At 45.7% G+C, this 21223-nt stretch overlaps 1 protein-coding gene across 1 annotated transcript; it reads left to right on the top strand.

Moving 5' to 3' along the window:
• The first annotated feature begins 1913 nt into the window (after positions 1-1913).
• Positions 1914-10120, top strand: LOC128153994 (G-protein coupled receptor 83-like). Its single transcript, XM_052813995.1, has 4 exons — positions 1914-3531; positions 6299-6424; positions 8582-8715; positions 9253-10120. The coding sequence occupies exons 1-4, from the start codon at positions 3154-3156 to the stop codon at positions 9875-9877; spliced, it is 1263 nt and encodes a 420-aa protein (XP_052669955.1). The 5' UTR covers positions 1914-3153; the 3' UTR covers positions 9878-10120.
• The last annotated feature ends 11103 nt before the right edge of the window (positions 10121-21223 follow it).

Here is a 21223-nt window from a genome sequence, read left to right as displayed (position 1 = left end):
ATTACTGGGGTAGTCACTCTATTATCACTAAACATGGTTTATTTATTAAGTCGTCTTATCAAGTCCATGAAGTGTCCTGCAAGATTTCTGTGCCTGTTCATCCTACATTTTCTGAGTCACATAAGCTGTACTAGTCATTGCAAATGAAGAGGAATATAGTGTCCTCAGTGCATTAAAGCAAATATAAAAAGAGAAAAAATTCCCAAATCATGGATTTCAAGGACTGTCCAAACTTATTTACAACACACCTTTTCAGTGAAAGAAAAAAATCTAGGGGTTGATATATAGCTCTCATTGTTTCTGTTATTTACCAAACCTGTATTTAAAACAGAAAAGTGTAAACTATTAGCTGCTTAGGGAACAGGAATCTTTCAAAAGGCTGCCGGATGCAACAGGCACATTGAAGGAACTTTTCCTCATTTAGACTTGGGAATTTTAGCTGTTGAATTTTCTCCCTCTGGACAAGGCTCAAGCACTGAATCTTCCTGTCTACTCCAGCTGTTTTCAACTCTGAATGGCAAAGCAGAGCCATTTTCTTTTTCAAGCCAGAAATCTCATTATTGCACCAGAAGACCTTGTTTTAGGTTTTGCTATAATCTGTGCACTCCCACCTCTCTGCAGCATGGTCCCCTGGGGACCCTGGCCTGGGAGGACAGAGGATGCTGTTTCTCTGTGGGTTGCTCTGTGGATCTCTGTTGTGTGTTCCGAAGCAGAAATGGCTCAAAAGTGGGAGCAGTTCTGAGCAGCAGCTTCCTCTTGAGCAGCTCTCACGACCTTTCCCTGCCGGCCCGTGCTCGGCACCAGCAATGGAGCTCGGAGAAGGACAGACAGACACACAGACAAGAAGCTGAAAATGTACCTTTGGAGCGTGATAGGAACTTTTGCATTAGGAAAATGTTTAATGTAATGGCCTTGTATTCTCGGTATTTCTATTATGCCCTCTTATGAGGTCTTTACATACCTCATAAATATGAAATATAGTAATCTGCAGGGACCTGTAGGGACAATTTTATTCAGCTTTGCAAGCTCAATACTCCGGTAATGAAAGCATTTTCTTCACATCTTCATGGGAGCAGACAGGGACAAGCATTTTAATGTGTATACCTACTAAGACTGTGGTAACACAGCCTGGGGAGACGGATTCCATTACTATCATGATTTGGCTCATCATTAAGTACTGCCCAGTTGTCCTGGTTTCAGCTGGGATAGAGTTAACTGTCTTCCTAGTAGCTGGTACAGTGCTGTGTTTTGAGTTCAGTATGTGAAGAATGTTGATAACACTGATGTTTTCAGTTGTTGCTCAGTAGTGTTTAGACTAATGTCAAGGATTTTTCAGCTTCTCATGCCCAGCCAGTGAGAAAGCTGGAGGGGCACAAGAAGTTGGCACAGGACACAGCCAGGGCACCTGACCCAAACTGGCCAACGGTGTATTCCATACCATGGGACGTCCCATCCAGTTTAGGAACGGGGAAGTGGGGGGGGGCAGGGATTCGCCGCTCGGGGGACTGGCTGGGTGTCGGTCGGCGGGTGGTGAGCAATTGCGCTGTGCATCATTTGTGCATTCTAGTCCTTTCGTTATTGCTGTTGTCATTTTATTAGTGTTATCATTATCATTGTTGGTTTCTTCTTTTCTGTTCTATTAAACCGTTCTTGTCTCAACCCACGGGTTTTGCTTCTTTTCCCAATTTTCTCCCCCATCCCACTGAGTGGGGGGGAGTGAGTGAGCGGCTGCGTGGTGTTTAGTTGCTGGCTGGGGTTAAACCACGACACCAGTAATGAAGACGAATCATGTCTTTAGAAGCCATTTCTTTAAAATTAGCTTAAATTAAGGTGCAAGAGTAAGCAGCCCGAATGCAAACCTGCCTGTTCCCTGCTCAGCCCCTTCTGCCCGCCCCGCAGCCCAGTGCTGCCTGACTCCCCCCACCCCAGGGTGCGGGAGCCTGCTGCAGGAAGGCAGCACAGAAAGGCTCTTCGCATCTGAGTTTCTGAGCTTGGAGCCAGAGGCTGCTCTGCAAATGACTGTGTCTGCAAAGGAAGGGAAGGAGAAAAGAAGGGATTCCCACCCATGTTGCTGCTTTTTGCTGCTGCTCTCCTCCCCTCCCGGCTCAGTGCACAGAAGGCCAAGCTGTGGCAGGAGTCTCCCTGGACACCCAGCAGCACCCTGAAACTTCGGTTCTTGTTTTCAGGTTGCATTTCATGTTTTACACTGTCCTCCAAAACACGGGAGAGCGAGAAGGGGATGGTGCCAGGCGCAAAGCTGGGAGCTCTCTGGAGGCAGAAATCCTCGGATGTTCTCTGTCTACTAAAACCCTGGAACAGAGAGAAAGAAAGATGCTGCCAATTAATAAAGATGCTTCACCCCATGTAGCTGTTGTGCTGGGAGGAAGAGGAGAGAGGAGACAGGGAAGATCAGGGCACATCCACTCTCTCTGTATTTTGCTGCTCTGCTAGATCTGCACGTCAGACTCTCCCATCGTCTATGTGTGGGGTTGCAATACACCTCAGGATAAACTAGGAAGAGATACGCTATTGGCTATTTGCTAGGCGGTGTGTCATCTGGCAGGCTGTATATATCACAGGGAAAGCAGGGACCACTCAGCCTCTGAGCAAAGCTGCTTCAGTGTATAGCTCAGAGATACTTTGAGAATGAAAAGAAAAGGGAAAGGCAGCCCTTGCTTTTTTGATTCTGACAAGCTCTGAAAACTCTTGGGAAACAGAGACCTGATGGATGAAGGACTATGTGGAAACCAATAAAGCAGATTTCGAAGGAGAAGTTGCGGGAGAGAAGCAGAGCAGTGCCCAAAAGGAAATATTCATTAGCATTTCTTCCTAGGTGCAGAAAGAAAGTGTTTGGGGATCTCTGATATTTCAGCATCTGAATCAGCTTCTGTATGTAAGACATGCGGGATTGAAAAAGGACAGCAGCTGGAGAGTCCCTGGAGCAAAGCTCACAGGTATTCAACACAGGAAGAAGGACCCATTTATCAACTTTTGTAGGTAGCTTGCAACCACGGGGCAGATTTTTAAAATACAAGCACGTGTTCCCTCCTGCAACCACTGACTTTAGCACCTGAGCTGCCAAGAAGGAGGGCAGAGAGGAACGTGCAGCCTGCCCAGGGAAACGGGCAGTGCTGGAGCTTTGCCTCCCGAGCCATGAGCAGGCACACGTGGTTCCCTTTGCAGTACATCTCCAAGCCCTTCTGGAGAGCGGAGAATCACAACACGACCAACTTCTTCTCTGCACTGTATGGCTTCCCTAACCAGTCCTTCTTCCACAGTGGTTTGGACCTGGAGGACCTGGGGGACTTTGGCAGCGGGACCAAGTATGAGGGCGAGTCCCAGAGCCGGACAGTGAAGGCGCTGCTGATAGTAGCCTACTCTGTGATCATCTGCATCTCGCTCTTCGGCAACATCCTGGTGTGCCACGTGGTGATCAAGAACAAAAGGATGCACTCTGCCACCAGCCTCTTCATCGTCAACCTGGCCGTTGCCGACGTGATGATCACCATTTTGAACACCCCCTTCACGCTGGTGAGCATCTGGCTTGTCTGTGTTTTGCTGGTGTCTGTCTGTGCCTGTCAGCTGTGTACACGTGTATTGAATGGCCAGTAACAGGCTACTATGCAGAGTTTCTTTTTGCCTCCCCGCCCCCCCGGCTCCTTCTGCCTCCTGGACAAGCTGCAGTTGTGCCCCCCCTCTCCCCAACACCCCCTCGCAGGCAGGCAGGGCTCGGCGAGCAGAGCCGGGGCACTTCTGCCCCCACCTCGCGATCCGGTTGGGAGGCAACGCTCCTCTGCAGCTTTCCTCCCTCTTCCAGGATGGTGGCAAGGCTCGGATGTCGAAGCGCTATTTGTCTTTTGATGGGGAAGGAAGCGGGGACAAGTTTGACACTAGAAAGTTCAATTAACTGCCAATTTCCTATGGAAATGATGCAAACAAGGTCAGTCCTTGTGAAGATGATTGCAAGGGAAACTGCTAGGTCTGTGCTGAGCCGTGTCAGCTTGGCATGGCTCTTACTTGGGCACTACAAACTGTGCTTCTTGGGGCTGATTGTCCTTTGTTTATTTTCAGTTACTAAATAATATAAGACATAAAAAAATTTTAAAAGAATGAGGTGGGAAGAATTAAATGGATTCATTTCTTGCTCCACTGTCACAATCTATAACAATGTGTAAGTAGGACTCTCTGTATAGCTGAATTTGACACAGCCCTCTGGTTCAAAAGCATCCCAAATACTCCTGCTTCAGTCCTTGCCCAGAGCTGTCCATAGTCTTCTTCTGCCTTCCAAAAGCAGTCCCTGAATTACCGGTTTGGATTCACCCTTTCTTAAACTGGTCCTGTTTCTTTGGTGGGATTTCTCTGTCTTGCTCTGATGGGTGGAGAATGGATTGAGAGCAGCCCTGAGAAGAAGGACTTGGGGGTGCTGGTTGATGAGAAGCTCAACATGACCTGGCAATGTGCGTTTGCAGCCCAGAAAGCCAACCATACCCTGGGCTGCATCTGAAGAAGCGTAACCAGCAGGTTGAGGGAGGTAATTCTCCTCCTCTGCTCTGCTCCATGAGCCCCCATCTGGAGTACAGCATCCAGCTCTGGGGCACCCAGCACAAGAAGGACACAGACCTGTTGGAGTGAGTCCAGAGGAAGGCCACCGAGATGATCAGAGGGCTGGAGCACCTTTCCTATGAGGACAGGCTGAGAGAGCTGGGGTTGTTCAGCCTGGAGAAGAGAAGGCTCCAGGCTGACCTTATAGCAGCCCCCCAGTACCTAACAGGGCCCTACAGGAAAGCTGGAGAAGGACTTTTTACAAGGGCATGCAGTGATAGGACAAGGGGTAATGGCTTTGAACTGAATGCGGGTAGATTTGGATTAGATGTAGGGAAGAAGCTGTTTCAAGTGAGGGTGGTAAGGCACTGCAACAGGTTGCCCGGAGAAGCTGTGGATGCCCTGGAGGGGCTGGAACTAGGTGATCTTCAAGATCCCCTCCAACCCAAACCGTTCTGTGATTCTATGATTTGCATCCCGTAATCTGTTCAGGGAAAGGATAATGCCCTCTTGTGTGTTTGCACAGCAACAATTAAATAATTGTAATCTCTCTTAGGAAAGAGCTTTGCATTAACTTCAAAGAAAAACAGCACATTGCTACACATTCAGTGACAGTCATTACTACTAGAGTTGTCTCTATGGGGAAATTAATTAGATTAATTGAAAACCATTAGCTAGTCTTGACTAATTTTCTGTGTGGACAGATGTTTTGTAGTAAATGTGCTCTATTTCAAATTAGCTTAATCTGCTTCCAGAATGAGTTACATTAATTTGGAATAAATATTGCGCAGTCAGGAATAACAAGGGAGTGAGACAACAACCGTTATTTGGAATAATCTCCTCTGCAGAAAAGCCACACTAAGTAACACCTCTCTGGGAACCCATAAGAAATGCCATGCTGCCCTTGCCACTGCAGTCTCAGGGAGGCTTTAAACTCCCCCTGCCTCCCTCCCCTCCCAAGAGTGCCTGGATTCATGCCCAGGTGGAGATGGCTCCCATACCTGCAGAGGTCGGATCAATGAGGAAGGCAACGCAGCTGGTGAAGTGTGAGTTGCTTTTTCAACTGGAGGGTAAAATTTTCCTCTCTGTTTGTATACCTTAATTGACACCTCTGAAATTGCTGTTGATGCATCTCACACAACGTGGTAAGAGGAGAGTTTGGCTTAGAGACCAGCGCGCGAGCAAGACCCTGCCACCCAGCTTCATGTCCTGCTTCTGAGTGCAGCTGGTAGCTGCAGACTCCAGGAAGAGTATAGACACAGGGCAGGTAGGCAGGGATGCTCCACAGACAGGCAGTCCCTAACTCAGAGGTGTTACCTTGCTATTTCAATGCCCTCAATGATTTTTTCTTCCATGGATTTATCTCACTAAGTTTTGAACCCATGCAACTTTCAGCATCCACAAATTCAAATGTGCAACTGTTTTTAAGGAGGCAAGCTACTGTTTTTCCCTGCAGAGCCTCATCAAGGAGTTGAGCTAAGATTTTACTTTTTTCAGAGGGGCCATGTTACATGTGCACATGCACACACACGGAGCACTACTCAAGCGGATTTGTTTGTGCAGCCTAATAAACCCCACCTCTGTTTCAGACCCTCTTGCATAGTCACTGTTTCCCCAGAAAAAACTGAGTATAATGCATCTACAAAGCATAAGGAAACTGTATTGAAGCATTTCTTCCTTACCATACTCCTGTGAAGCCTATTTGCTACTCTTCAGATAATGCACACTTTTTAATCCAATTTTGTCTGGTCTTCAGGTGCGGTTTGTAAGCAGTACCTGGGTTTTTGGAAAGCTGATGTGTCATATAAGCCGGTTTGTTCAGTACTGCTCCGTTCACGTGTCTGTGCTGACCCTTGCTGCCATCGCTCTGGATCGGCATCAGGTACGTGATATACATCACCCCTATGTTTGCTAGAAAATAAGGGACTAAATAAGTAGTTTCTTCCCTTTCAAGTCCCATTACCTGGAAACCTGCATTGTCTTGGGAATCAACGAATGGAGGGGAGAGCTCTAGTTTTCATGGCAGTGGACAAAAAACCCATGTTTTTTTACAATGAGGGTGATCAAACACTGGAATCACTGCCCAGAGAGGTTGTGGAGTTTCTGCCCTTGGAGATATTCAAAACCCAACCAGAAACAGTCCTGGGCAGCCTGCTCTAGCTGACCCTGCTTTGCACAGGGTGTTGGACTAGATGATCTCCAGGGGCCCCTGCCCACCTCAGCTGCTCTGCAGAGTACAGCCCTGAAAGCATGGCAGGAATATATTCTGAAGTTCAAAAGCCAGCAAGCCAATGCATTATCTCAGCACATATTTATGAAGAGTCTTACAGTTTTTAGGCTTATCCCATTATTTTGGGATGCCTAAGACTGGAAGCAGTGAGAACTATGTTAGCACATTCAGTTCAAGGTGAGAAATTCTCCTCTCCTACCCCTGCCCCACTACTTTCTGGCACATATCAACCAGGACCTTACAGGTCAAGCAATGAGTGCAAACCGAAGGGTTTCCTTGAAGTATAATACAGTTTGTAATTTTTGCTTAAGCTGATAAATGCTGTGCACTGGGAGAACAGATCCTGCAAGGTGTGCTCTTGGGCAGACTGTATTTTTCTTGCAGTGCTGGAGTCACTGAAATGGTTGTTACTGAAAAGCAATTTCACAGGATAAATGACACGGCTAGATGAAGTTCAGAACAATAACGGATTCCACTCTGATTGTTTGGGATGTGCCCCATCTGGTGTCAGAAAATTACAGTGACTGCCAGAGTATAGATATCCATTTCTGTCTTTTTTACCACAAAAACTTTGGTAGTCTGCCCATTCTATGTGCAACATTGCAACTCCTGAAAGCAAAGTATTTTGATAATGATTCATTTTAATCAGTAGATTCTGGGTTGATTGCCAGGCATGGCTAGGTATCAAGAAGTGTTTGTTTAGTTAAGGGCAAACGCAATACCTGCCTTTAAATGCAATGGAGTAGGTTCCTCAGAACTAGGATTAGCTACTATGGCCCAAGGAGATAAAAACAGAAGTAAGGAAATATCACTGAGCAAAAAGAAATCAACACTTGCCTTTCAAAATATTGCTAGTCCTGAGAGGTACCAGAGTAGACAGATCTCCAGGGGAGTTGTAGAAGCTCGATTAAGTAGATATTTATAATGACACTAGAAAAGACATGCAAAAAATACCAAAGACTTCACCAGCCAAGAGATCATTTGGATGACATGATAGGTCTATTTTTAATTATTTTTCATTGCCTAATATAATCATCCATAGTGCATGTAGCTCAAGAGATATCTAACCATCATGATCTCTGAAGTCAAGCTGATGGGTGACACTGAGTGTGTTTCTCTGCTCAGGGCACTGGGCCAGCAGTAACACTTAATACTTGCATAACTCCTTGCATTTTCCAGCCCTTTTACTCTCTGAAGTCCTGTAAAATGAGTATCTCCTTTCTGCCTTTTAACACTGGAGGGATGCAGAGGTGCTGCAGCGCTTTGAACTGCAATGTGAGGCTCAAAGAGTGACCAAGGTGTTGTCAGATAAAGTAGCCTTCCTTAGCAGCAAACACATGGAGTACACCATGCTGTAGCCAGTACTGCCCAGGGTAAACTGAATATAAAAGAGACCAGCCTTCAAGTTTGTTCATGTTATGTTGGCCAAGGATTACATTCAACCGTGGTTCTCAAGCATCTTGTCACTCTGTCTTGCGAATGAACCAAATGCCAAATGTTGTGAGCCCTGTGGTTGCCATCTGTATTGGAGACCTTGTCTCTAGTAATTAGGAGACTTTTTCCACTCCCTATAGTACAAGCCAGAGCAGTGCCTTGGCTTTCAACTTGTGCCACACTTAATGTCTATGCTGAGCATTCCTTGCTGTACTGGAAAGCATGCATGCTGTTTGCTTCTTACTCAGTGATCAGCATGAAATGCTTGCTCCTGGACATGGATAAAGCAAAGACGTACTTTTTTTTCTAAAGCTTGCAGCTTGTTTTTATCAACTGAAGACATTTTAAATCCTCAGGATTGCTTGTTCTCTGCAGGTTATCATGCACCCTCTCAAGCCGCGCATGTCCATGGTGAAAGGAGGGATTTGCATCATTATCATCTGGGTTATGGCCAGCTGCTTCTCACTGCCTCATGCCATTTATCAGACTTTGACAAGATTTTATATCGGGTAAGACATTTACATGGTGCTGTTTTTTTATATGACGTATGCAGCTTAATCAAAGCCCCACAGATTCTAAGGCACACATCTCTCCATCTGTGTTATTAGAAAAGGAAGTATGGTGAAACAGAGAAGTCTTCCTTCTCTTTGGCTAGCTGGAGTGTTACTCACGAAAGGACAATGAAAATCAGTGGAATTGCTTTCAGGCTTGTTTGTTGGTTGATTTTGGATTTTGGCTGAGAGATTCAGCCGTGTAATTTGAGGAAGGCACAGAAGAAAGGTGCTTGTCATCATTAGAGGGCACAGATGTCAATATGGATTATTTTTTTCTTTTCCTGGTGATGTGTTTAAAATATCTTCACTGGGGCCAAAGGTCAAACTTAAAGAAAAATTTTCCATTCCAAGTGGCACTTGCCTATGTTACTGAATGAGTTCTGCTATCTATACCCTTACTGAAACTTGTAAAAACGTCTGAGATATTTGTCCTCCGGGTGTTGTGTGCATCTGGTAGTGGAATTGACAGTTCTTTCTCTCTGTGATCTTCAGAAACAGAACAATACGAATGGTCTGCCTCCCCAGCTTCCCTCCTCCTGCTGATCTTTTCTGGAAGTATTTGGACTTGACTACTTTTGTTCTCTTGTATGTCCTGCCCTTGCTTGTGATCTCCATCACATATACCATGGTGGCCAAGAAGCTCTGGCTGAGAAATGCCATCGGGGACCTCACCATGGAGCAATACTATGCCCATCAACGGAAAAAGAAGATGACACTGAAGATGTTGATGGTGGTGGTGATTGTGTTTGCAGTCTGCTGGTTCCCCCTGAACTGCTATGTGGTGTTGATCTCCTGTAGGGCCATCCACAGTAGCAATGCTCTGTACTTTGCTTTTCACTGGTTTGCCATGAGCAGCACTTGCTACAATCCCTTCATTTACTGTTGGCTGAATGAGAGCTTCAGATCTGAGTTGAAGTCCTTGCTGTGTGTGTGCCGGCAAAGGAGTGCAGCCCAGAGTCACGCTCTGCAGTCCATCTCCCCCGCTTTCAGGCACGCCTGGGTTGAGAACTGCCATTATAAAAGAGGCAGCACCTGCCAGAAGGCAAGGGCATCTTCCCAGAGGAACTCTGCAAAGACAGACATATCCAGTGTTCAGCCAATTGTGGCAGAAAGCTAAACCCTTCATCTGATGGCCAGGCAGCATCGTGTTGTAATTGCAGAATCATGGGAAAAATTGAGTTGGAAAGGACTGCTGGAGACCATCTAGTCCAACCTTCCACCCAAAGCAAGCTAGCACCAGTTTTCAACTGGGTTGGTCATGACCATGTCTAGTCAGGTTTTCAAAAGTCTCCAGGAATGGACTGCCCATATGTGGGCTCCAGAATGAGGGGTGTCGAGTGAATTTTTCACTGGAACAGTCAGCACAAAATCTGTCAAAGCCTAAGCAAACAAGGGGAACCTACACTGATTATACACATGCCAACTGATGAACACTGTTTTAAAGTAGATGGCTGTTTATGCATATAGAAACACTGTATTGATTCTTTCTTTTTATTTATTTGTAATTTGTTCAGGATGAATAACATTTATAGCCATTCTCAAATTTATACCCGCAACATCTCAGCCACTTACTCTGCTGTTACAGAAATACCACAGCTCTGCCCGTCCACCTCAGTGCGATCCAGGTGTGTTCCTTGCAGCATGGCAGATGGCCCTGCCTGCTGGTGAAGGGGAAAACGTCTCAAAAATCACAATGGAAACACAGCTTAGAAGCAAGACAGCAAAAATTCACTCCATTTTTACAGGTATTCTTCTTTCAGTGGCTTGTTTTGTTCTGTAAGGATTACTAGTAGTCACCATAAAACACCACTTATACTGCAGTCTGTGGTCAAGAAATTATGCAAGTGAGCTTATTCTCAAGCACTAGCTAGCTGAGGAACCAACACTTTCTTAAAACATATACCACCTGTCATTTTGTTAAGGACTAAACTAATGCTCACTCACCAAACACCACCAGACACCCAATAAATAGAAATGGTTCCAGAGGAATTTTTCATTTTTGTGCTTTCCACCATATTTCTTTTTTGATGTATTTCTCTTATCTACATAGAAGATACTAAATCTGAAGTAAAATGTTGACAGTCAAAATCATTTTATGGAGCTTGTACCAGTGGAGACACCATTTTGAGTCTGACAGTGTGACAGTCATGTCCACTGGTCCCAGCAAGTTAAGCTGGTTGACTTCAGGGTAACTCCCCAAGATGGGTGACAACGGCCTGTTGGGTATGTTTGGAGGAGGCCCTCAGGGACGGATGGACTTCGGAGACCAACCTCCCTCCCTCCCCTTCCAAATCAGGGACAGTCAGCTGGCAGGCCAGGGCTGGGAACTGGGCTGTGACCAGTTTCTCTGGCACTGGGAGCGCAGGCTCACTGTAGGCAAGCAAACTGGGGCTCTTGCTCCGTGTGTGAGGAAGGATGGATGGCAGACTCACGTAAAGGCTGGTAGGTCCACACAAATATGCTACACAAATACGGCTCTTTACCTATTCCATTAAAAACTTCATGGTTAAGCATAAAAACTGTATGCAAGCACTCAGAGGTGGTAAAGTCTGAATTGCCTTGCCAGGATGTATATAGAGACAAGGGGTGTTGGCCAGTAGGTACCTGTTCTGCTGATATATGTCGGGCTTCATTATAGTCTCTAGGCTTTCCCTCAAGAATGTCTCACATCATTATATTTCCTAAGAAAATTGCATATTGCCATGTTTTAACACTATTAATTGACATTTATTTAGAGTAAAGTCTAAGTTATTTTCAGTTGCAATAATATTTTATTTTTTACCAGTCCTCAAGAACTGTGTCCTTCGTGGCTTCACTGTCAGACTGGCAGCCCTTACCCGGTGTGTCAGCCTGTCTGTCTGTCCTGGAGTTAACCCACCAGGCAGCAGCAATAACTGCTTGGCAGCTGCCGAACAGAGCACCCTGCTTTGCCTGAGGTGGAACCTGCAATGTAAATCTAAATGTTGGGAAAAATCTGCAGTTTTTAGAACCAAAAGGCATGAGAGAGGAAAAGTTGGCACTAGATAAAAGAGTTCATTTGTAAACCTTTATATACTCCCCTGCTCAATAAAACCGAACATCTGATCATGTGCCACAGCAATTGCCTCAAATACTGATACTTGCCTTCCTGCTGCTCTTGGTGACCGAGCGCTTTCAGCAGCGTTTATCCTGTTTTGAGCAGTGGCTCCCCATACGTAATGAAATAGCTGAGATTCCTCGGCACATGGGCAAGTGGGCCTGCAGTGCCTGGACAGCCGGTGCAGGCAGCTGCTGGTCTGATGGGGCACAGTAGGAGCCAGCCCTAGCATTTCAGAGCTGGGTTTGGATCAGCAGTGAGAAATATCAAGTGGGAGCATGTGGCCAACTTCAAACCAATGGCTGTGAAAATTCACCAAAGTTGCATTTTTCTCTTCCTCGGAAAGAATAATCAGTTTCTTTATTTCTGTCCATTCAGTGCTGGCTTGGCCTTTGTGATTGCAAAGGATTTAGCCTCAAAAGACAGCAAAAGGAAAATGAGTTTCATCCTTCCTATGCAAAGTGACACTAACTACACTTCTACAGCTTGGCATTTCCCCCAAAGACTGGCAGTTTGCTACAGTTGCAAACTTGAGTGAAAGACTATTTAAATTTGGAAATCAAGATGCTTTGATAGGTACAAAAATGTTGACATGTGACCTGAGAATGTTATTTGCATCTAAAAAAGAAACTGTGAAGCTCAGGAAAGAGTAGCAGGAATCTTGCTTCTTCCTAAGATAATTGTGGGAACGGGAGAGGACAGAAGCACACCAGACAAGGAACAGAGACCTCGCGTGGCTTGAGATACTGCAAAACACACCGGCATTTCCAATGCTAGTGCTTCAAGTAAGTGCTCCCCTCTTACAAACAGCTATCACTTCTCCCTACCCCACATCTGCAGGAGTTACTCTGCAGAAGGATGCGCTTAGGGGAGGAAATTGAATTAGAAAACTCTCTTCAGAGAACAAGCACCCAAGACTCAGATATCTTCTCTGATTCACCTACAAGAAATGTGTTTAGCAGACTTTCTCCTGTGGGCTTTACGTGTGAGCCTTTATTTAGTTTATGCTAATAAAGAAGTGTAAGTGGAGATCTGAATGGAGCTGGCATAGTGGAGGCAGGCATCTGAATCTTTCATTTTATGTTACAAGTAAATAACAGCATAAACCTGATATTACTACTAAGTTGGGGTTTTTACTGTGTGGAAGACTTGAAATTTGTACCACTGCAAATGGTGTTTCCATAATGTAACTGTCTAGAGGGTTTCTATAAACAAGATGTCTCTTGTTAAAAAAACAAACAAACCACAAACCCAAATACAACATTGTGAAGGTGAGTAATTTAATGAAACATCTTCTCATTCAAATGTTCTTCTTTTTACATTGGAAGAATCCAATGAAATTAAATAATGCAGTTTGCATGTATATCCCACCACACTCCCAAACAACTGCTAGAACTGATTACTCTGGAACAAATAAAACAAACCAAGTCGACTCATCTTTTTAGCAGGACAGCAAGCTGGGTCTGGCTTCCTTCAGCCTTTGCATGGAGGGATGCATGGTGTACCCCAAGGTCAAATCCACAGCCTGGCTGTGTGACAGCAGCATGTATGCAGAGATGTCCCTCACCTGGCAAGGTTTCTCTAAGGGACAGTTTGCTCCCAGATAGAAAACTGACGTTCGCTTCCTAACTGCACACCCTATGCTAATCCTTACACAAACAGTGCTTTCTTCAGTAAGAATCTGCAGTCAGGCAATGTTGAGCTGCCTTAAAAAAATATTATTTCCTTGAGGTGATTGTCAAAAGCTTACATTTTTGTAAAAGTCTGGCAAACTTTGCCGTCATTATATGCAACTTTCCGCTGGATGCTCTTGCTTTAATATGAGCTCTGTTAAAGTTGTAATATAACAAGATTTGATTCACCAACGTTTTGGGGGGGCTGATAACAGCCAAATAAAACACCTGGTTTAGGACCCTCTCTCTCCTGTGGGTTTTGTGTAACTTCTAAGTTTTCAAAGGGAGATAATCCCTCTTACGAGAGGATTAACAAGAAAGCATAGACTGCTGCTCCTAACAGTCTCAAAACCATGACCAAAACTTATGTCTGCATGTTTTGACATCTTTCAGCATGAAAAGCCCTTTGCAAAAAGCAGAGCTATGATTACCCAGATGCGGGGTCAGTGGTAGATGTGTGCCGAATATAAATGCTATTTAATTCCCACGCATTTCATTGCAGCTCCATGCAGTAAATAGTTGGTCTTGGCAGCACTCCTCATCACCTAGGTGCCTCAGTCCAGAGAGGAACATGGATGGGCACATCTAACTTGAATTTAATTTTTATTCTCCAATAAACACTTCCATGAGGGGAAGCACAGCCCGATTTCTCGTGCATTTCTCCCAAGTGGTCCTGCCAGGATCCTCAGCCATCTCATGGGTCCCCTTCCCCTTGCTGGGGACCTCGCTCTCTCCCGCACCTGCCACCAAGCAAATAGGGTAGGAAACATGCACCGCTGAGGCAGCTATACCTCTGTCACACTTCTTTGAAACTGGTTAATGAAGTCGTATTTGGTTTGAAGGAACTGCTCTGTAACAATACATGCAGCGTGATCGTGCAAGACCTAGTCTCTTTGAACAAAGCTGGAAGTATGATAGCAAAGTCTCAGACAGGTAGCCTGGTTACTGAAGTTGCTACATCAATTTCCAGCTCCACACCTACTGAAAAAAAGCAATGTGCCAAATACAGAGCGCCCTACATCTACATTAAAATAACCCTTTAGTGTTCAAAGTGTTAAAATTAGGCGACTATACCGAAAGAAAAGAATATTGTCATCTCTGAAAAGCTGTTTCTTCTCTCTCTCCTTTTGAAGAAACTTTGCAAGCAGAATAATGAACTTGCAGCTGCAAATCATTTAACCAGCTCTGATCAGCTTCATGCAGCTCCAGAAGGGTCACAAGGCTCCCTTCTTGAGAGGAGTCTGATATGTGTAAACATTTTAAGTCACTGAATACAATGTCATGAATAGAGACACCAAACGATGAGGCTAAGTACCACCCAGTATCGCAGCCAAGGCATTTTGTCCAGTTGTTTGTAGTAGAAGGTGGTTCAGGCAGAATAAGGATCAGTCCTTTTCTGTATGACCTTGGTGCAAAACCCTTTTAGAAAGGGTTGACAGAGCATAAACACAGGAAGGTCCCCAGGAGACGCAGAGCAGCGCAGCTCGCCTCCCCCTCTGCCCCATGCCACCCAGCACAGAGGATGTCCCCCATACAAGGGGCTGAGCATGAGACTAGTCAGCGCACCTGGTACCAGTGTCCTGCAACCCAGGCTGCCCACACCTCCAGCCAGGGCTGGGTGGAGAACAAGGAAAGCAGCTTTCCAACGCCTCCCCTCTACTCCACTCAGGCTAAGCTGGTGCAGCAGGGAAAGAAGCAAATGTCTTTGTTTTATGCTGAAAGTAATGGCTGCCATCCCGGATACTGACCTGCATGCCTGGGTCGTGGCTCAATATTTTATAGCATCTGACAGAGGTTTAATATCATATGATGGTGTGAAATGTGCTGTGAAACCAGAGAAAGACCTCTATAAAAGACGTTCCATGAAAATGATTCTTTTTCCTCACTTGGAAATAAAAGATATGCTCTTAGGAGCTTAGCTCAGTGAAGAACGATATCGTCATGTGGCACGACAGAACCACCCGTCATTCTGCATAACATAGGTAAAGCAAGTTTGGTACTAAATAACTTCTTTTAACATGGAACTGTCTTTTTTCTGTGCAAATAGTCTGTGCCATACCACATAATGCTGCATGAACAACCTTATTTCTTTTCTATTTAATACCTGAAAAAAAAAAGAGGTCTAAAAATGATACTGCTTCACATGGATGTTTTTCCTCCTCTAGCAAAAGTTAAAGCAGCAAAAGCTCTTTCTTTTCCTTCTTCCGTAACCTGACTCAAAGGTCCTTAAACTTAATGGGAAAGCCCTCACTGATTTCAGGCAGGTCTGCATCAAGCATCTGGCACAGAAGACAATGTGTTTGCTCTGTGACTTCCCTCAGCATGGGAGGGAAAGGAGGTGTAGGTGTCCTCACACTCTCCTGGTACAGGATGCAATGTCACAGGCTAGGGGGGAATTAGTCACACCCTGAGCTATTAGAACTGCACCAGTTAATTGGGTTCGCTTCACAGTACCATTAAAACACGAAGCATTGTGGCTCTCTCCTAATCAAGACCAAATGCCTTTATTTTTAAAAACAGGGAGGTATAGGAAGAGAGAGGTATTTGTAAGTGAGAGGAATGGGGAAATATATCCATCCATAGAGGGTCATTCTTATTTTGTCTTTGACTGTGATAAGAAGAAATCTGAAGATTCACTGGTAAGGCTCTCTACCTCCCAAACACATTACTATAAACATGTCAGACTGGTAACCTAAATTTAGAATCAGTTTAGGATTACTGCTATTACTAAATAATCCAGTGCTAATTGTGCAGGAGATAAGCTTGCCAGTGGAGTGATTATTAGCTAATCATGTAATTATTAAGCCGGTAAAACTAATAGCAGCTTTACTTCTATTGTGGACTTTGTCCATTTTTTGAATTTTTGATCACTGACTCAGATTCAAGAATTGCTCCTTGTTGATGATTTTTTCTTTACAAGAAAGGCTTTAACTCTCATGATGCCATTATTTGCACAGAGATTGTTGTCCAGTAAGGTGAGGAAGAGTGGACCCAATATTTTACATGACAAAATGAGAAGCCATTCTTTTTTTCCTAGAACAAAATTCTTAGTTTTAACAAGTGGAAAATCCTCATCTGTGACATCTGCACTGACTCCTATACTGTCCCTAATTAATTTTCATTTTTAATATTCTCCTGACAAGGAGTAGACAAGAGTAAATGGGATTTGTACTGACATTCATCTCATATAAATCTGGCGTAAAGCTGTCCCACCAACCGCTTGAAGTCCCACAGGCTGTTTATTGGCAAGGTGCTGTTCCTGGGTGTGCCACCACAAAGACAGATGTGAAAGCACATCATCAAAAATGGAGGCACTGCAAGGAGAGGCACAATGGAGAGCCAGGAGGGGAACTGAGCTGCAGGCAACTCATGAAAGGTCTGAGGACCCGGCGGGTGGCACACAACATGTGCTATGTTATGTCTCATCTCTCCCCCACTGTAAATCCAAAGGCCTGGAAGAACGGAGTCTATTTTTCACCTGGAATGTGTCCCACTGAGGTCCTGACATTATTGAAGGTCTTGTAATTCTTTATAAGATTAACATTACCAACACTGCTCATTTATGTTACTTCTATAGCCACACTGCACTATTTCAGCTGACACCTCCGTTCGTTTGCTAAAATGCAGTGGTTTATTTCTCCTGTGGTTTGCTTTACTTTATTCCAGAATATGTCAATGAGGTATGGAACAGACTTTTCAAGTGACAAAAACTGATTGCCCCGATCACTGCCAATTCAAACGTTACTGACTGACCTGCAGTAACTTGGAAGTTCTGTAGGTTTTGCCTGGCTAATTCAAAGCTCACTTATTTCCCAAAGGAAGTTTTGCATTAAATAAGCATGAAAATAGAGCAGTTCTCATCTACATAAGAACTTCCATGAAACCCAGAGCTGACATACTAATAATTAATGACTGGTTCTGAATCAGAGCCACCGAGAAGCACAACAGCCAGCATCTTTAAACAGAGTAATGAGTTTCAGGATGTTCCCAGTAACACTCCTGTACATTTACCAGGATGCTCCTACTAAAGAACCGTATTGATGAAGTTTTCTTGTAGCATGTTGAGACAGAAAGAAGCTGCTGTCGTCGGAAGGGTGGGTGGCTGGCTCCAGCATTGCCCTAGACCTGCTGGGGTTCACAACGCACGCATTGAAGCCCTGCAATAAGATGAAGGCTCCGACTCCTGCCTCGCCTGCCGCCAGCATTGGAACTTCTGAGCTGCGCAGGCTGTGGCTGGCAGAGCCAGGTCACTGGGATGGCTGGCCAGAAGGAACAAGGAGGTTGGATGAGGTAAAGAATAAATACATTAGGGGAAAACAGCTTGCCTTGATTTCCACAGTATGAGGGGCAGATTTCTGGTAATTTCATCAACAAGTTTAGAATTAGCTCTGATCCCACCACAGGATGAGATGAACCTACGGGCATGTCGTTGCAGGAGTTGCACTTCAACCGGCCGTACTGTCCCTCATGAGCACGCACGGCCGGCCGCCATCCCCCTCGCTGGGCAAGGGCGGGAAGAGCGCGAGGCGCCTGAGGCGGAGGCACGCGCAAGCGCGAGCCGGCCGGCGCGCGAGCAGTAACTCCGCCCTGCGCCGCCCCCGCCCCTACACACCCCACCGCCGGCGGGAGGCGCCAGGGGGCGCTGCGGCACCGGCCGCGCGCGGCGGGGCGAGGTGAGGGCGTGGCCGCCATCCTCCTCATGGCGGGCCGGTCCTCCCCCCCCGGTCAGCGGAGACGGTCAGCCGGTGTCCGTCCCCTCAGATGGCCACTCAGAGGGGCCCGGTGGAAGAATTACCGCCATGCCGGGTAAAAAGCAGCACCGAAACCTGCCCGCGTCCTCCGAAGGCCGGAGGGGAGCAGGACGCTTTAAAACAACCTGCCGCGCTGCCTGACGTGACTGCTGAGGGGAGGCTGGCGGCATCACCTGGAGCCGGGCCGAAATGGCGCCCGATGAGGCGTTGCTGGCCGAGGCTGGGCACCGGCAAGACTGAAACGGCACTGCACAGCCAGGAGGAGTCTAAATAAACGTCAAGCATGACGTCTTCCACCGGGCAGCAGGCTGTGGGGCCACGAAGGTGTTCAAGGAGCTGAGCCGGGGCTACCCCTGCCTAGGAGAGGTGGTCCCACCACTGCCTTCCTCCCACGAGAGCAGAAGTAGCCAGCAAGGGATGTCGTACACTGGAAACAAGCCTGGCCTCCAAACCGTGACCCGAGATGGGCAACTTGGTTAGTTTTCAAGCTGCTTTGGCAGTGGAAAGTGGGATGAGGGCTGTCACACGTGCAGCCCTCTTATTAAACTGCTGGTTTTCAGTAGTGCTGTAGTGGTATGAGCGAAGAGGGACTTCTCGGAGAATTTGAAAAATCGTATGAAAATACAATTGAAGACTTGAGAAATACAGTATGAACTTGGGCACCTATTTAGAGCATTTTAGTCATCTACGATAGGAGATGAGATTACCAATATACAGTAAGAGATTATTTATGCGTGTGCATGTATGTCCCTGGAAGTTCACCTGCAATTCAAGAAACCCGAGGTCCTGAAAAACCAGAGAACCATCCTTTTTCAGGGATGTGCCTCAGTTTAAATCACTCATTGCTAATGCCAGCGCTGTAATTCTGGAGCTTCGCCTACTGCCTTGGCAGAGGTCTCTTGGGCCTCAGACATAATATACATCTGAGGAGTTCCATATCTGTTAAAAGAACACATTAAAATAAGTAAGATAAGGTAGCCTGACCTCAAGTTCCTAATGCAGCCCAGCTGGATAACTACACCGAGTCCTGAGTTCCCAGAAGTGATAGCACAGATCGGCAAAGGAAGTGGAGCAATTATGCTCAAAACACTTCACTGACAGATCTTAACCAGACAGCCTGGCAGTGAGGACTTTGGCAGAGGCTTTTGTACTCACAACCATAGAAAACAATCAATAGAAAAGCTTAACTTCCTGGACCTATGCTGAATACTAAGTTAGCAAAAGAGTACCTCATTATTATACTACTTTTTACAAGGAAGCTGTGGGCAGAGGAAATGTGACTCACTACAAACACTGGGATAAAAAGGCACTGTGCAAATGAACAAATAAAGCACTTGCAAGTAAGCTCCGCTGAGTGCCACTATCACATTCTTGTTGAGTCTCAGGACATTTCAGGATCCACTCCAAAAGTTCTTCGTTATTCGTAGGACTAAAAATAGGTCTTGACAGCTAAATTGCAATGGTCAGCCAGAGCAGAGAGTAGCCAAATACCACTGATACACTGAACTTAAAACTTTGGACTCTTCCAAAAAAGACAAGGTAGGTGACAAATTTCCAGTGAAGTTGAACCAAATGTTGACGGTATCAGTTTTTGTCCTCTGACATAATGTCTCTCCTTTCCAGCTTATGATTTGTCAGTAATAATATTGCACCTAAATATACACAAGCCCACAATTGGAAAACACTTGCCCTGGGGAAGTTAAAACAAACAGATGAATCCCACATATATTTTTCCCTGTCATTAACTTGTCTTCCAGAGTTTCATTGCCGCTCTGAAGGCTGTTTCGAACAATGTGCCATCTTTTTTCTCCATTTCTTCTCATGAGTGGGCATCCTGTCTTGTCCACTCTTCTCCTGGGTCCTCTACATTAGTCTCAAAATCACAAGACTTGGTATTTTTTATATGGAAAGGACAATGTATGCAAGGTTTGTTACAGAAGAAAGGATGCTAAGATCATAGTGCTATGCAGAAAGTATCAGAAAAGAAGGTGTTGGTTTAGTCTTGTGAGAATAATTTTAAAAGTGACAACTTTTAAGAAGTCTGTGGTGGTATAAAAAAGTAATGTCCCTCTTTGTCATAGGAGTGAATGCTGCGATATGGAGGTTGGACTAATTTGGAAGGACCAGAATGAAGAGAAAGGGCATGTGGCTGTATGGGACCGCAGGAGAAAGAGGTTTGTGCTCCTCATTCCAGCTTTTCTCCCAGCATCAGGGTGGCCAAGTCACGCTGTTAATGCCAGTGAAGAGATGGAAAAATGAAGGCAGTGAGACTTGCCCACTGTGGCACAAAGGCAGCTGGCAGTGAGGCCACCATCGCAGTGGGTTCAGCCTGCTCTGGAGCAACGACCCTTGGCCCAGGGGCCCACAGCAGCTTCAGCGAGGCACCTCACACAGGCTGCTTCACTTCAAAAATGTCTTGAGAAAACAAGGAAAACTTTTTACCTCACTGCAACAGGTCTGACCAAGAACCAGCCGTGGGGCACGTCTGAAATCCACAGTGGGATTTTCAGCACATCCGACAGACTTGCTCTTCTGTGACTTTCACAGGCGCTCGCGTGCATGACTCTGCTGTTCTGCACTCTCCTGGCATGGGGGTTTGTTCACGTCATTTACCTTAATGCTGCCTTGAGAACAGAGGGATGTGGTTCAGTGATACTAAACCTGAACGTGTAGGGGGGACAGCCTCACATGTCTAGGCTGATTGCTCCTCCCAAAGCTCATTGCCCTGCATGCTTCTGGAAAACTGTTCCACCCCAGGGTGAGCAGTGAGGTGCAACTAGTGCACCCATCTTATCTCGCAGCTGAAAAAAAAAACTGACAAGGTCCTAAACCCTCCCGAGCTTTGAGATCCTAAAAGGGAGCACCTCAAAAACAGTATTAGGGCCCTGCACAGCCCTGGGCAAAGCTCTGTTTGAAGAAAAACATGACCAAGGTGCTTTTTAAAAGAGTAACAACTCCAAAAG

This window comes from Harpia harpyja, chromosome 18 (assembly GCF_026419915.1).
Source record: "Harpia harpyja isolate bHarHar1 chromosome 18, bHarHar1 primary haplotype, whole genome shotgun sequence".
Classification (NCBI taxonomy): Eukaryota; Metazoa; Chordata; class Aves; order Accipitriformes; family Accipitridae; genus Harpia; species Harpia harpyja.
Note: the sequence above shows the minus strand (reverse complement) of the source record. Positions and strands in the feature narration are given on the sequence as shown.

What these genes read in the sequence shown, in the direction of transcription:
- LOC128153994 (XM_052813995.1), top strand. Translation starts at nt 3,154, where the DNA reads ATGAGCAGGCACACGTGGTTCCCTTTGCAGTACATCTCCAAGCCCTTC. An exon ending in TGAACACCCCCTTCACGCTG is followed by an intron (nt 3,532 to 6,298) that starts GTGAGCATCTGG and finishes TCTGGTCTTCAG; the next exon opens with GTGCGGTTTGTAAGCAGTAC. An exon ending in TCGCTCTGGATCGGCATCAG is followed by an intron (nt 6,425 to 8,581) that starts GTACGTGATATA and finishes TGTTCTCTGCAG; the next exon opens with GTTATCATGCACCCTCTCAA.